General features: G+C 36.6%; 1 protein-coding gene across 2 annotated transcripts; it reads right to left on the reverse strand.

Moving 5' to 3' along the window:
* Positions 1-26: 26 nt before the first annotated feature.
* ntl-3 lies at positions 27-15480 on the reverse strand (the record flags this gene model as incomplete). 2 transcript variants are annotated; one of them, NM_001083183.4, is made up of 8 exons in its annotated part: positions 27-582; positions 1186-1395; positions 2425-2840; positions 6979-7135; positions 10863-11071; positions 12131-12566; positions 13883-14410; positions 15426-15480. In NM_001083183.4, the coding sequence occupies 8 exons, from the start codon at positions 15474-15476 to the stop codon at positions 484-486; spliced, it is 2106 nt and encodes a 701-aa protein (NP_001076652.1). The 2 variants fall into 2 exon arrangements, with proteins under 2 accessions (NP_001076652.1, NP_001076653.1); NM_001083184.5 differs by lacking the exons at positions 6979-7135; positions 10863-11071; positions 12131-12566; positions 13883-14410; positions 15426-15480 and having other exon boundaries at positions 484-582; positions 2425-2712.
* Between the last annotated feature and the right edge of the window lie 1138 nt (positions 15481-16618).

Below are 16618 nucleotides of genomic sequence, written 5' to 3' on the forward strand. Positions count from 1 at the left end.
TTAAAAAAAAAATCATACGAACATTTGAAGAGGTATTTTTAAGGGAATAATAAGAGGAATAAAATAATAAGGGGAATGGGTATAATTAAATAACAAAACAAAGAAAAACACAAATGATTACTTTAAAAAAAAACATCCAATCTCTCTGGGGAACATTACAAGGGGTACCCGCACACAGAAAGAATGGTAAATGAGGGGGGGGGGGGGGGGCGATGCTACCGTAACCCAGTGTACAGTAATCCTATAGAATCTGCACATCTGCAGATAGAGACAAATCTATTATACTTACTCGAATACATTAAAAAACGATATTAAAACCAAACCAAAATCTATGAAAGAAGAGGATTACGGTAGTTCAAAAGGGGGGCGACGGGGAAACCAATAAATGGGCGGGGCTTGTGGAGAAGGGAGATTTTTGGAAAGTGAGAGAGAGATAGAGAGATAGACGCAGAGAAAAAGAGGAAAAAGATGAAAAAGAAGGAATCAGTCGAATTCCTTGTCCTCGAGGAATTTGTACTCAAAAGTGAACGATTCCTTCTTGCGTTGAGACCATTTTTCGAAATCAAAGTACACGTATGTTCCCTGGAAACAAAAAAACTTTTTGAAGATTGATTTAAAATACTCAAAATAGGTTGAAAATCCATTAAAAAATGCGTTTTTTTTTTCGTTAATTTACTTATATAGAATTTTAAGTTTTTTTTTTCAAGTTTTGATTTTTAAGATGAATTTTTGCTTTGAAAATTTCAAAAAAAATTGAATTCCGACCAATCAGCGTCTTCAAATCGGCAAATTGCCGGAATTGAACATTTCCGGCAAATCGGCATTTTGCTGGAATTGAAAATTTCCGAAAAAAAAAATTTAAAATTTGCCGGAACTGAAATTTCGGGCAAGTAAGCAATTTGCCGGAATGGAAATTTCCGAAAAAAAAATTAAAATTAGTTTTTTTTTTAATTTGCCGGAACTGAAATTTCCGGAAAATCGGCATTTTGCCGGAATTGAAAATTTCCGGCAAATCGGCATTTTGCCGGAATTGAAAATTTCCGGCAAATCGGCATTTTGCCGGAATTGAAAATTTCCGGCAAACAGGCAATTTCTCAATTTTTTTCGCACATTTTCCTAGGTTTTCTATTTTTTTGTTGTTTGATTTTTCGAAAAAAAAAATTCCCAAAAACATTTCCCACAAACCTGCTCATAATCGTCCGTAATCTGTTTCGGCTCCTCGTGTCGCTGGAACCATGTCAAATATTTCGTGTGAAAACGCCACGAGAGCTTTTTGAGAGCCTTTGCCGCCAGCAGCTGGGCACGTGTTCCTTCCATATAGTAGAAAATGAAGAATAACGTGTCAGGAGCCAAGCGGAGATAGTATTCCAAGCTGTCCGATGTGTTTGGTGCGGTCTGCGAAAAAAAATGCAGTTTTTTTTGAAATTTTTTTTTTGAAAAATTGAAAAACAATTTTAAAAAATTGAAAAAAAATTCCAAAAGTTCTTTTGGAATTCCGAGTCACCACGAAAAGGAGATTTACTAAATGTGAATCTACGGAAATTAGATTTTTTCCTTAAAATCGGTTTTTTTTTGAATTTGTCATTTTACGTGAAAAAAATTTGGTCTCGACACGAATGCGCCTTTAAAGATTACTGTGACTTTCACCGATCACACCTTTTCAGGCAGGCACTATGAAAAGAAGATATATCGGAGGAAGAAGATCTACGGGGAAAATGGACTTGAAGCCATGCCCGATTTTCAGTGCCGCCCACAATTTTTTTCAAAGTCAACGAAGCACAGCGGGAAGTGGAAATCCCGAAAAAAAGATACGTGCGGCACATAAAAATGGGCGTGGCTTCAGAGTCGTGTTTCCCCGTAGATCCTCTTCCGACAGATCACTTTTTCGTGGTGCCTGACAGGAGTGTGATTGGAAAATGTTCGAAATTTTCAAGAAAAATCTAAATTTTTTTGATCTACGGAAAGCGGCACTGAAGCCACGCCCGTTTTTCAGTGCCGCGCGTAATTTTTTTCCGAGATCAAAGAAAAAAAAGCTTCCGTGCGGCACAGAAAAATGGGCGTGGCTTCAGTCAGAGCAGCTTTCCGTAGATCTTCTTCCGGTAGATCGTCTTTTTGTGGTGCCTCTCAGGGTTCTGATAGGAATTTTTTCGAGGAAAATCTTTTTTGCAAAAAATGATCTACGGAAAGCTGCTCTGACTGAAGCCACGCCCATTTTTCCATGCCGCGCGCAACTTTTTTCCGAGATCAACAGTAGCAAGAATGCAAATTCGAAAAAAAAAAGCTTCCGTGCGGCACATAAAAATGGGCGTGGCTTCAGAGTCGTATTTCCGTAGATTTTCTTCCGGCAAATCACATCTTCATGCTGACTGATATGGGTTTTCTCAATTTTTAACCAATTAAAAAAAAGAAACGCGCTCTTCTCACCTGTCCATACCAACTTGGCACCGGGAACGAGACCTTCGATAAGTAGTTCCTCGGCTTCTCACTATCCAACGGGAACGTTGCCTTAGCACACGCCAACTCCAATGCGGCAAGCTGTCCGTCAAACTCCTGTGTCATCGAGGTACGTCCGAGTGGTGAAGCGCCCAACCACGCCGGGATATGAGCTCGTTTTGGTCCGGTGGCGACAGCCTGTTGAGAAGCAGCAGCCATATTGAGTGCAGCTTGCAGTGCCGCCGCCGGATCGTCAGTTGACATCATTCCACCCAACATTGATGATGATGTAGTAGTCGTGGTGGGGGTGGTTGGAATGATTGTTGACTGATGATGATGCTGCTGCTGGAGCTGCTGCTGGCGCTCCTGTTGCGTCAACCGAGTCGCCGCGGCCGGAGAATCCACTCCTGAAGAAAAAAAATCGATGAAATTAACCTAACTTGCCAAGGAGACCCCACGAAACGGAGCTTTGTCAAACGTGGATCTACGGAAAAGAAAAAGACGAGTTTTTCCTCAATTTTCTGGGAAAAAAGTCAAAAATGAACTAGTTTTTCTCAAAAAAAACAACAAAGAATGAAACAATTTCCGATCACACTTTTAACAGGCTCTACAAAAAGGAAATCTGTGAAATGTGGTTCTACGAAAAGTGAACCTAGATGGGTCCCAGATCCAATTTTCGTAGATCTTTGTCCAGCAGAATATCCTTTCGTGGTGCCTGTCAAGGGATCGTGTCTAAATCTTCTCGGCAATTTTTCAGCGAAAATCGAAAACTCGAATGATGCGAGCAGAAAAGTGCAAACGAGGAAACTTTAGAAAATGCCTTAAACAGGCAAGATGCACCTGTAGGCAGGCAGGCAGGCAACATGTGCCAACGTGAAACCTCAATTTCGATGACGTCACTCAGTAAGAGGGCACAGAGAACACACTTGCACTATGAAAACATGAGAGAGGAAGGATAATCTCACTCAGCAACAACAACAAAAAAAAAGAGAACAGCTGCCTGCTGTGGTGTTCTTTCATCACGGGCGCCACAGAAAATTGGCGGTTTCGTCATAATCGTCGGTGGAGAGGAGGAAGATCGAAAAAATCGGATTTTTGGAATTTTTGAGGAATATACTAACAACCTTTGTAGAAGAAAACCTAAAATTTCGCCGGAATATGTAGAAAGGATTGTGTTGTCGGAGGGTCTTGGCACGACTAATACTTGTTTAATCCAGTGTGTGCCTTTAAAGTTGACCGGTTCGATTTTCAAAAAACGGCCTAGAAAAATCTAAAACTCGGCCACCGATTTTGACACCTTTTTAGAGTCTTGTAGAAAAAAAGCTTTCCTAGCTAACAACGTGGCCTAGAAGTAGAAAAAACTAGGCCATTGTGCTGAAAACTACAATTTTCAGAGGAAACTGATCGATTTTTCAGAAATTCCCTAGAAATTCCAAAAGAAAACGAACATGACTGTACAACACAGATGCTTGTTTATGCTTCCAGTACACAAAAGACGACGGAGCGAGAGAGAGAGAGAGAGACGGAGAGATAGAACGCGCCGAGAGGAGACGTAGAAAGCGAACGACGATGCATTAACTGAGGATGACGAAAAAAAATCAAACATAGTGATATACTTGGCGGTGAGGAGAACAGGAAACGAAACAACAAATAAATCAATAGCTATTTGTGTGTGTGTGTGTGTGTTTCGTTCGCAAGCAATCTACAAAGAGTTCAGGGGTACGTGGCAATGGGAAATTACCGGAAATAGACAACTGCCGGTTTTGGAATTTCCCGGCAATTGCCGAAATTGTAGAAATTGGTAGGAAATTTTCGTTTTCAGGAATTACCGAAAATTTTCCAAATCCGGCAATTGCTGAAATTGCCGGAAATGTTCATTTTAAGCAATTGCTGAAACTGTCGACAGCCGAAATTTTTTTAAACCGGCAATAGTCGAAATCGCCGCAATTGCCGGAAATTTGCATTTTCAGCAATTGCCGAAAATTTCCAAAACTGGCAATTGTCGAAATTGCCGGAAATTTTCATTTTCAGGAATCGCCGAAAATTTTCCAAAACTGGCAATTGTCGTAATTGCCGACTGCCGAAATTTTCCAAAACCGGCAATTGCCAAAATTGTCAGAAATTTTCATTTTCAGCAATTGCCGAAAATTTCCAAAACTGGCAATTGTCGAAATTGCCGGAAATTTTCATTTTCAGGAATCGCCGAAAATTTTCCAAAACTGGCAATTGTCGTAATTGCCGACTGCCGAAATTTTCCAAAACCGGCAATTGCCAAAATTGTCAGAAATTTTCATTTTCAGCAATTGCCGAAAATTTCCAAAACTGGCAATTGTCGAAATTGCCGGAAATTTTCATTTTCAGGAATCGCCGAAAATTTTCCAAAACTGGCAATTGTCGTAATTGCCGACTGCCGAAATTTTAAAAAACCGGCAATTGCCAAAATTGTCAGAAATTTTCATTTTCTGCAATAGCTGAAAAATTTCAAACCCGGCAATTGCCGAAATTGCCGGAAATTTGCATTTTCAGGAATTGCCGAAAATTTTCCGAATCCGGCAACTACCGAAATTGCCGACTGTCGAAAATTTCCGAATCCGGCAATTGCTGAAATTGCCGAAAATTCCCTAAACCGGCAATTGCCGAAATTGCCGATTTCCGCGAACCCCTGGTTCAACACGGGCGGAGCCAAGAGTGACGCAATTTCTTGAGCTCTTTTTTGCACATCAAAAAATGCTCCATCTCAAGAGAGAGAGAGAGAGCCGAGGAGAACACAAACACAAACACACACAGACATATTGCAACACATATATGCTGCTGCTGCTCATTATGTGTGCTTCATGCCTGGCTCTGGAGGCGTTACGTGGGAGGAGGAGGAATGGGCGCTGACGTCACAATTTCTGATTTCGAGCGGAGGAGAAAAGCAGAAAAAGCAGAAGCTTCCATGGTGACGACGATGACGAGAAAATGGAGAATTAGAACACAGAAAAAAACCAGGTCAATAGCGAGCGAGAAAACTGGTGTTCTCCGATCTTTGCAGGGGGTGAAGGACATGTGACAGAGGCTTTTTTTTCGAATCTCTCCAGAGGCTCTACGAATTTCTAATTCTGGGCTTCTCCTCTTTCCCCCATAAAAGTCATCGTACCGCCTGTTTTAATACAGCTGCAGATGGAAGAAGTAGAGGCTTCGGTGGTAGGCAGGCGCGGTGTTAGGGCCTACCGCCTGCCTAAAAGCTCATTTCCATCAATTTGATGAGAAAATCAAATTAAGGAACGAACAAAAAAGGCGAAGTGAGGCGAGAGGCAGGCCTAGGTCAGGCAGGTAGGCGTTTTGACGCCTACATGGGAGTACAAGTGAAACGAGGTGAAAAAGTGAGCCAAGAATGTTTCAAAGGACACCGCATAATTATCATCATCATGAAGGAACACGAAAACTAGGAGCCATAGAAGAGAGACGCAGGAGAGTGGAGATAGAAGAACACGAGAATACTCTTGAGAGAGCGCGCGCGCTCCCAAAAAATGATGACTATTCGAAGGAGGTGGGGGGGGGGGGGGGACGATGACCAAAAATAGATCAAAAATTGTTTTTTTCAGTTTAATTTTTTATAGGTCTGGAATTTCATGTTTTTTGGAGTCCTAATCATTCGTAGTATTTCGAAGTAAGCCTGTAGGCATGCCTACCTGTCTATCAAAAAGAAAATCGGAATACGAAAATATTTCGATTTTTCCGAATATATCATTAAAAAATTTTTGGCATTTTTCATATTTTTATAAGAACATTTTTTAAAGGTCTGCAAAAAAATTTGTTGTTTCTGGCGCATGTAGGCACAAAAATGCCTGCCTGCCTGCCTATCATAAAATCGAACAATTTTAGATTTCCGATTTTTTTTTGTTGGATTTTTTGTAGTTTTTCCAATATTTCGAAGAAAAAATTTCGATTTTTCGAGAAAAAAGCTTCAAATTGTAGCCATTTTTCATATTTTTAGACAATTTTTTTTTCGATGTTTCCCTAAAAAATTGGGAAAAAAAATCGAAAAACTCAAAATTCACAAAAATATAAAAGAAATTCATGAAGGATCGAATTTTTGCGATTTTTTTAAAAAGATTTTGAGCTCAAAAATCATGAAAAAATTTTTTTTCAGAATTTTAAGCTGAAAATTCCAAAAAGAAAAATTTTTTACAGATTTTAATATTTTTTCGTCTAAAAATATATTATTATATTTTTTGACAAAAATGTAACAAAATTGCATGAAAAATATTGAATTTTTGAGCTTAAAAATTCAAAAAATTAGTTTTTTTGCAGATATTAATTTGTTTTATGACCGTTTCTCGAAAAATGAAATAACTTTTTAAAATTTTTTTCTCAAATTTTCTGAAATCCCTATGTAAAAAACTACTGAAAAAGTGTTAAAAATGACCAAAAATTGCAATTTTGCATTTTTTGGAACTTAAAACGCAAAAAGGTTTCAAATTACATTTTTTTTTTGCAAAGGAAAATAATAGCAACTAATATAACTCTCAGTAATTGTGCCAATTCCCCGTTTCTCCTTACCATTGACAAACGTCTCCGAGACGGTTTGCTGCACAACTAGGGGAACTTCAGCTGGTTCTGACGATGTTGTAGTGGTGGTGGTGGTTGTGGTGGTGGCAGGTGCTGCTGCAGATCCACGAGACGTCGTTGAGGTGATACTTTCCTTCTTTTGAGGCATCTGAAGATATATAGAGGGTTACTTGCGATTTTGAGCTTTTTTTGGAATATAGAATTACTGGGGGGGATTCACAAAAACAGTGAAAATTTGAGCGAAAAAATTCAGTTTTTAGGTACTTTTCCTTATTTTCATTTTTTTAGTTCGGAATTTTGAAAGCTGAATTTTAAAAAAATAAATTGTTGAAAAATTATTTAAAGGTGACTCAAAATTGTCTGAAAACATCGAATTTCATAATGAAACTTCTTGAAATCTTCTCAAAAAAAGTTACGGCTGCTCAAAAAATGACCTAAAATTAGTTAAAATTTGAAATTTGACCGTTTTGCGGCTGGAAACTAACTTTTTCAACATCACCGTCTAATTTTGAGTATACAAGTTAATTATCTTGCGTTTTCAACTCGATTTAGGCACATTTAGGGTCGATCTGGTGATCCAAATGTACCTAAACCGAGTTGAAAACGCAAGATAATTAACTAGTGTATCCAAAATTAGACGATAATTTCAAAAAAGTTAGTTTCCAGCCGCAAGACGGTCAAATTTCAAATTTTAACTAATTTTAGGTCATTTTTTGAGCCGTCATAACTTATTTTTTGAGAAGTTTTCAAGAAGTTTCACTTTGAAATTCGGTGTTTTCAAACAATTTCTAGTCTAATAAAGCTATAAAAAGTTCTACTACATCACCTTAAAATGTTAAAATTTCTGACAATAACTGATAAATCTTTAAAAAAACGTTCTAGAACTTGGATATTCCAAAAAAAAAAAAAAAATTGCCAGCTTTTGTTTTTTTCTTTGAAAATTTCCATGAAAAGCCACCATAAATTTAGTGGGGTGCTTCATCTTAAAAATGTTGCCTAGCATTCCATATTATGCTGTCCTAGTTCTGAATATGTTCCTTGTTGTAAACTAGTTCCTTCGTTTCTTTTTTAATATGGAAATTTCGGGAAAAATCTGGAAATTCTCTTCTTTGTTTTTCTACTAGAAAACGAGGAAAATTGCTCCAAAACAAGCAGAAATCGACTGAAAATCACGTTTTTTTGCAGTTTTTCTTTTTGTCGGAATTTTTTTTTTAGAATTTTAGAAAATACCAAAAAATTATTGGCTTTTTTTAATATTAAAACTTGTTTAAATGTTTAAATGTTATTTTCGTCTAAAATATGATGTATTCTGATTTTATCAAATTTTGAGCTAAAAATTACCAAAAAATATGATTTTTCTAACATTTTATCAAGTTTTTTTCGTTGGAAAAATAAAAAATTCTGGTTTTTTTACAAAAAATTGTACTTAAATTCTTTTTTTGTTTCTCGAAAATATCAAAAAATCGCATTTTTCGAAATTTCTAATTTTTGGTTACTGTAGCCTACTACCGTACCCCAAAACATTGAAATTCACGAGATTTGGCACAAAAATCGAAAGCTAAGGGGTAAAAATTCACGCTGAATTCGAAAATTTCAACGGGAAAGTGACGTAAAAAACATATAAATGCATCAAATTATACGTTTTTTCTAAATCTATCTAAAAACCACAATACCATATAACTAATATATATATTTATATATACTATATACTATATATCACAAATCACAATCACAACGGTCATATACATCTATCTATATATATATATATATATATCACCTCCTCATCAGCATTAAGATCTTTCTCTTCGGCAGAATCAACGGAACACGATTTTTCCGTAATTTGAAGAGAGTCTTCCGATAGCTTTTCGGCTACAAGAGGAGCCTCCGGGCTTTCTTCGTCTTCCTGATATTATTTTAGATGTTTTAGTTTTTTTTTTTCAAATTTCTATGTTTCTATGCTACACTGCAACTTTTTTCGAACGAGGGACGAGGCAAAAAGGTTTCTAGGCCATGGCCGAGTCCCTGACAAATTTCAGCGGCCATTTATCTTGCTTTGTTTTTCGCCTGTTTTCCTTCGTTTTTCACAGCCTTTTGCCGTTTTTTCTTATTAAAACAGATAAATAAATATTTTTTGCAGATGCTAAAATAATTTCCAAGTAAAAAAATTATGTTATCAGTCGGCAAGTAGCGGTGAAAGTGGGCAATGTAATTTGATGGATTACGGGAATAAAAAACCCAAACTTTTTCTGAAACATGGTATATATTCTGCTTAGAGGCTGAAACTACCTGATTTTTATAACGAGACCGCTGAAAAAGTTTTGAGATTTTCAAAACTCGACATTTTGCGCGAAAATCTCGACTTTTTCACCAAAAAAGTTGAATTTTGAAAACCTCAAAACTTTTTCAGCGGTCTCGTTATGAAAACCAGGTACTTTCAGCATCTAAGCAGCATATGTATCATGTTTGGGAAAAAGATTGGGTTTTGCATTCCCGTAATCCATCATATTACGTTGCCCTCTTTCACCGCTACTTGCCGACTGATAACATAATTTTTTTACTTGGAAATTATTTTAGCATCTGCAAAAAATATTTATTTATTAGTTTTAATAAGAAAAAACGGCAAAAGGCTGTGAAAAACGAAAGAAAACAGGCGGAAAACAAAGCAAGATAAAAGGCCGCTGAAACTTGTCGGCGTCTCGGCCATGGCCTAGAAACCACTTTGCCTCGTCCCTCGTGAAGAAAAAGTTGCAGTGCTACATAGGCTAATTAATCGCTAGAAATCAAAGTTTTTCTCTATTTTTTTCAAGGGCTTCCATGGCAGCAGGCATGGTTTCAGGGCCTGACGGCTGCCTGAAACCTGCTCGCCTCACGCTGGCTTTTCGCTTTTTTTCTGCATTTTGGCGTAAGTTTTCAAATTTCAAAGTTTTTAGCCCTAATTGTTCTACAGTTTTGGCCATGTTTCCCTACTTTTTCCATTAAAAAATGATGCCAACATATAGAAAATCACTCGATTAATCTGAAAATAACATTTATTTTAGCTTAAACATTCGATAAAGTGGTCGAAAATTTGTTAATCCGACTTATCAGATTTTTGAGCACTTTTTCGAATTTTTCAGCTAGAATAAATGTTATTTTCAGATTAATCAATTGGTTTTATGAATTTTTTGAGTGAAAAATGTTGGAAAAACATGATTTTTCGCTCTAAGAATTTCGATTATGTTTTACAGTTTTGGTCTAATGCACCATGTTTTTCTACATTTTTTATTAAATATTAACGCCAAAATATAGAAAATCACTTGATTAATCTGAAAATAACGTCAATTTTAGCTTAAATATTCGAAAAAGTGCTTAAAAATTCGATAAATCGGCATTTTTGAGCACTTTTTCGAATGTTTAAGCTGAAATTAACGTCATTTTCCTATTAGTCAAGTGATTTTCTACATTTTGGCATTATTTTTTAATGAAAAATGTTGTAAAAACATGGTTTTTTTCTAAGAATCTGCATTTTTTCTTTTTTTCCAGTTTTGACCTTGTTTCCCTAAATTTTTCATTCAAAAATATTGTCAAAACATAGAAAATCACTTGATTAATCTGAAAATAACGTTAATTTTAGCCTAAAATTCGAAAAAATGCTCAAAAATTCCGATTTATCAAATTTTTGAGCACTTTTTCGAATTTTTAAGCTAAAATAGATGCTATTTTCAAATTAATCAATTGATTTTCTATGTTCTGGCAATATTTTTTTTAATAAATGAATAATTTTGGAAAACATGGTGCATCTTGGCGCTGGCTCCGTGCCAGATTCTTATTCCACAGATCCCCCTTTCCGTGGGGCCATTATAGGCTTAAAGGCCAATTTTTTTCGTCAAACAAACCTCGCTAACAGATTGAGCCAACACTGGTTTACTAGCGGCTGCTGCAGCCGGCGGAAAAACTGGTGAAGCAGCGGCGATAGGAGCCGCCTGAGCCAGTGACGGGGCCGGTGAGTTTGCCGAAATCGGAGTTGATGGGACGGGTGTAGTTGTACTTCGACCGGCTGCCACTGAATTGTACGGTATCCCGGGTGGTGGTGGGGCTGCGGATGCTGGAAGAAATATAAATTTTTTGTGGTTTTTTGGTTGAAAATTTGAAAATTTCAGTTTTTTAATTGGAAATTTTGGGGATTTCTCTATTTTTTTTTACGCAAAATGTTTTTTTCAGCTACTTTTTTTTAGAAAATTTCTGAAAATTTGTGAAAAATTCAAATTGCCGAAAATGGAAATTTGCCAGAATTGAAAATATCCGGCAAATCGTCAAATTGCCGGATTTGAAAATTTCTGGCAAATCGGTCAAAAGCCGAAAATGAAAAATTCCGGAAAATCGGGAATTTGCCGGAATTGAAAATATCCGGCAAATCGTCAAATTGCCGGATTTGAAAATTTCTGGCAAATAGGCAGATTGTCGGATTTCAAAATTTCTGTCAAATCGGCAAACCGGCAATTTCCCGAAAATCAAAAATTCCGGCAAATCGGCGGAATTGAATATTTCCGGCAAATCGGCATATCAGGCAAATTTGCAATTTGCAGGAATTGAAAATTATGAAAAAAAAATTCCAGCAAATCGGCATATCAGGGGAATTGAAAATTTCCGGCAAATCGGCAAGTTCCCGAAAATCCAAATTCCCGACAAATTGGTAAATTGCCGGAATTAAAAATTTTCGGCAATTCGGCAAGTCGTCGGAATTGAAAATTTCCGGCAAATCGGCAAATTGGCGGATTTCAAAATTTCCAGCACATCGGCGGAATTGAAACTTCCCAGTGAATCGACAAATCGCTAGAAATGAAAATTTCCGGCAAATCGGCAAATTGCCGGCATTGAAGTTTTCCGGCAAATATCCAAATTGCCGAAAATGAAAATTTCCAGCAAATCGGCAAATCGCCAGAATTGAAAATTTCTGGCAAATCGGCAAACCGACAATTTGCCGAAAATTAAATATTCCGGCAAATCGGTAACTTGCCGGATTTGAAAATTTCCGGCGAATCGGCACTTTTTAACCATTTTTCCTATATTTCAACGCGGAATTCCATAATTTTCCCATTTTCAGGGCGCAATTTCTCTAGAAATCGATTTTTCCTAAATCTCTCCAAATTCTCCAAATCCTCACCAGGCGTGACAGGCGGTGTTCTAGGCCTATCCACATTCGAATCTTTACTAGCCAGCCGCTTAAGTTCCGGCGTAACCGCGTGTGGCGACGGCATTGACAACGGAACAATCCGCCGTCCAGCAGGGCTCGGCGGTTGTCCATTCTCTCCACTTGTGTGCCGTGAGCCCGACACTGCTCCAGACTCGGCCGTGTCAATCCCGAGCTCATGACCGTTCTCCCGATGCTCATCGTCCACTGACGCCACGTTGACTCCTCCAATCTGTTGGCAAAGCTTCTCAAGATTAAGCTCATCGTAAGCATCATCGGGATCATAATTGTCCGCTTCTTCCGAATCTTCTTCGTTCATCATTTCTACGTATGTCTCGATGGGCTCTTTCAGCGTTTCTAGCACCATTTTTGCGTTTAGGCTCTCGTTGCTGATCATTCGCATGCAAATCTGCAAAATTTTAAAACTTTCACGATTTTATTTGGTCTCGCAGCGAAAATTCGCGTTTTTCCCCTTTTTTCCTAAAAAAAAATTGGAATTTCCTGCTTTTCACGACAATTTTTCAAAATTTTTTGGGAAAAAAGATTGTAGGATTTTTTGAAAAAAAAGTCCAGCTTTTGGGCAAAAAAATCCAAATTTTGAATTTTTGTGAAGACATTTCCGGCAATTCGGCAAACCGGCACTTTGCCGGAATTGAAACTTTCCGGCAAATCGGCAAGTTGCCGGATTTGAACATTTCCGGCGAATAAGCAATTTGCCAGAATTGAAAATTACCGGCAAATCGACAAATTGCCGGATTTAAAAATTTCCGGCAAATAGGCAATTTGCCGGAATTGAAAATTTTTGGCAAATCGGCAAGTTGCCGGAATTGAAAATTTCCGGCAAACCGGCAAATTGCAGGAATTGAAAATTTCCGGCAAAACGGCAAATTGCAGGAAAATCCTGCTTTTTGGAATTTTTTTTTATTGGATTTCTTGAAAAAAGTCCAATTTTTGAGCAAAAAATTCCGAAAATTGAGATTTTTAGGGAAAATAGACGTTTTTTCGGCAATTTGTTCTCGAATTTTCTGACAAAAAAGTGGACAAGAAACAAACAATTTCAAGTGAAATTTGCAAGTTTTGTCTAGAAATGGGCCGAAAACAGTCCTTTCCTACGTTTTTTTTTCCTACGCAATTTTTTTTACGAATTTTGGGGGCGAAAGTGAAAGTTTCAACGAGAAAAATTCGAAAAAATCGAAGTTTTCTAGTGATTTTCCTGACTAAATTGAGCTTTTCCAAGCTTTTTTTCCGTTTTCGCATAAAATTCAAAAAAAAAAGAAAGAGAGAAACTCAGTTTTTTACGTTATTCTTGAATTTTTACCGAAAATTTGTGGAAAGATGATGTTTTTTTTTCAGAAACCCCCGATTTTACGGAAAAATTGAGGTATTTTCCGGCAATAAAAAGGTGCACCGGACGCTATTTTTATCGAAATTATCCGGAAAATCAATTTATTAAAAAATTTAAAAATTTTTTGGTTTTGAGCGAGAAAAAACTAGGTTTTTCCAACAAAAAAATTGTTCTTCTTGGAAAACTCAAGATTTTCAGGATTTGAGCCAAAATTTAAAGATTTTTAATGAAAATTTCCGGAAAAATCGAGGTTTTTTGTGCTTTTTTGGACCAATTCCAAACAAAAAAAAAATGCTCAAGTCCTTCCAATTTTCCAGGCTTTTTTCCCGGAAAACTGCAATTTTCAGGATTTTAGCCAAATTTCCGGGCAAAAAAATTACTTCAAGCTTCTCAATATGAAAATTAATCCGCTCCAAATGATGCTTCAACCCCTCGACACGCTTTTCCCGTTCATTCTTCGTCTTCGCATCCTCCTTCTTCCCGCGTTTCCCCTTCCCCGTATCCGTATTGCTCAACGACTCAAGCTGCATTTCCGTCCGATCGACTTCCTCGTTCAACGATCGAATCTGATGCTGAATCCAGTCCATCGTCTCGGCCTTTTCTTTTTCTTTCGGATCAAGCTTCTCCTCGGCCGATAGTCCAAGTTTACTATGTGGTTTCGTCTTATTCTCGCGTTCAACATCCTTGAATTGTTCCATTCGCTGCTCGATGAGCTTTCGGTACGAGTTCAGCTTGTCCTTATCCTTAATTTCACTAGCATTCTGCCAATTTTTGACCTGATCTCGGAGCCGCTGCAGCTTTTTGATCTCTTTTTTCAGGTCATCTTGATATTTGTCACGCTGATTATCACTGTTCGCCTCGTGCATCTTTTCCATCGTCTCCTCGAAAAGTTCGACGCCTTCGTCGATCTGAAAATTAATTAAATTTGCAATTTATTGGAATTTCGCCAAATTTCATCTAGAATCTCCAATTTTCCAACTTTTTCGTGTCGGAAATCAACTTTTAAAAAAAATTATCTTCCTTTATTGCATATTTTGATAGTTTATCCCATATTATTTCGTCGATTCATGTACATTTAAAGGTGGTATACCGAAATCGAGAAATATTTTTAATTTTCTCTAAATTCTCCCCTGATTCCGAATATCATAATGATAAAAATCAAAAAAAAAAATTTCCCTGATTTCATAAATCAGCTTAAAATCGCAAATTTCATTTGAGCAACCATGAAATTTAAAAAAAAGCGGATTATTTTTGCGCCAGAGACGAAATGTGTCGATTTGCGAGATTTGTGTATATTTAGGAATTTTTTAAAAAATTTTTCGGATGCTGAGTTTCGTTTTTCAACGAGTTTCTTTCATTTTCGTCGGGTTGTGGCAAAGTTTTTTTTTTTTTTTGAAAAATTTGATCCTTTTTCGAAACATTGATCTTAAAAATCAAATTTTCGAAAAAAAAACTTTATCACAACCCGATGAAAATGAAAGAAATTCGTTGAAAAACGGAAATCCGTATCCGATAAAAAATTTAAATTTTCGTAAATATACACACATCTCGTAAATCGACACAAGCCGTCTCTGGCGCAAAAATTCCGATTTTTTGTAAAATTTCATGGGTGCACAAATAAAATTCGCGATTTTAAGCTGATTTATGAAATCAGGGAATTTTTTTGCATTTTTTCATGTAGATAATCGGAAACAGGGGAAAATTTGGAGAAAATTGAAAATAGTTCTCAGATTTCGGTATACCACCTTTAAATGTACATGAATCGACGAAATAATATGGGAAAAGCTGTCAAAATATGCAATAAAGGAAGATAATTTCAAAAAAAGTTGATTTCAGACACGAAAAAGTTGGAAAATTGGAGATTCTAGATGAAATTAGGCACCGAAATTCGTTTATTTGAGCGATTCCTTCGAATAAACTCACCTTTTTGAAGCATTTGTCAATTTCTGCTAACAGTTTTCGCTTTTCAGCCATTGTACTGCAAAAATAAATGTTTAAAATTTGAAATGAATGGGTTTTTTGTTCGAAATTATGGAAAATGGAGCGTTTTTCCTGCAAAAATCGGGTTTTCTGGGTTTTTACCGCGAAAAAATACACAAAACTATGCGAAATTACCGATTTTTAGGCCAATATTGAAGTTTCAGCGCATTTTTTACGCTGAAACCTCGAAAATCACCTAAAAATCGATAATTTCATACTTCTGTGCATTTTTTGCCGAAAAAACGCCTGAAAAGCCTAAATTCAAATCTTTCGCGTGTTTCCGCTAAAAAAATTCGATTCTATAAGATTTTCAGACATTTTTCCGGAAAAAATCAAAATTAAATGTGAAATTATTGACTTTTAGGCAAAAATTTGAAGTCTGAAAATGATTTTTTAGTGGAGAAATCTGCCTAAAATCAATAATTGCACATTAATTCCCAATTTTTTGCGGAAAAGGCCTGAAAATCTCACAAAAAAACGTTTCAAGTCAGATTTCACCGAAAATAGGACAATTTTAGCAGGAAAACCACTGAATTTTCGCGAAATTGAAGAAAAAACCCTCCATTTTCCATAATTTAAAGCACAAATCCCGGAAGAATTGAAAAAAAAGAGGACGAAAAAAAAGTTTTGAATGAGGAAAAACTCGAGTAAGTGTGCGTCAATGTGCAGCAGAAAGGGAAGCGCAGAGAATAAAAGATGCAAAACAAGCCCGTTGGAGAAACAAATTATCGATTATATGCCGTAATACCCGCTAAAAATCGCAAAAAACCACGAAAACATGCAAGAAATCGTCCGATGAAAGATGATAATGCCGGCCAGGAGAAGCGAGAAGACCACCATGTCAACAAAGTCCGTGAAAATCGATAATTTTGAAGAGAAAAATGACATGAAAATATCGAATTTGTGTGGTTTTTGTTCGATTTATTGTAATGGAAACGAGAAAATAAGCGAACACTGGAAAATAATTGGATAAAAAAATTAAAAAAAAAAACAATTAAAATGAATTTCCGCGTCATTGGCGGTTTTTGGGACAACACAATTTATTTTTTGAATATTTCATTGCAATAATCAAAAAAAAAGCCATGGAATTATTAGATTATTTTAAAATCGATGCTTAATTGGGAAAAACAAGCAAT

This window comes from Caenorhabditis elegans, chromosome III (assembly GCF_000002985.6).
Source record: "Caenorhabditis elegans chromosome III".
NCBI lineage: Eukaryota > Metazoa > Nematoda > Chromadorea > Rhabditida > Rhabditidae > Caenorhabditis > Caenorhabditis elegans.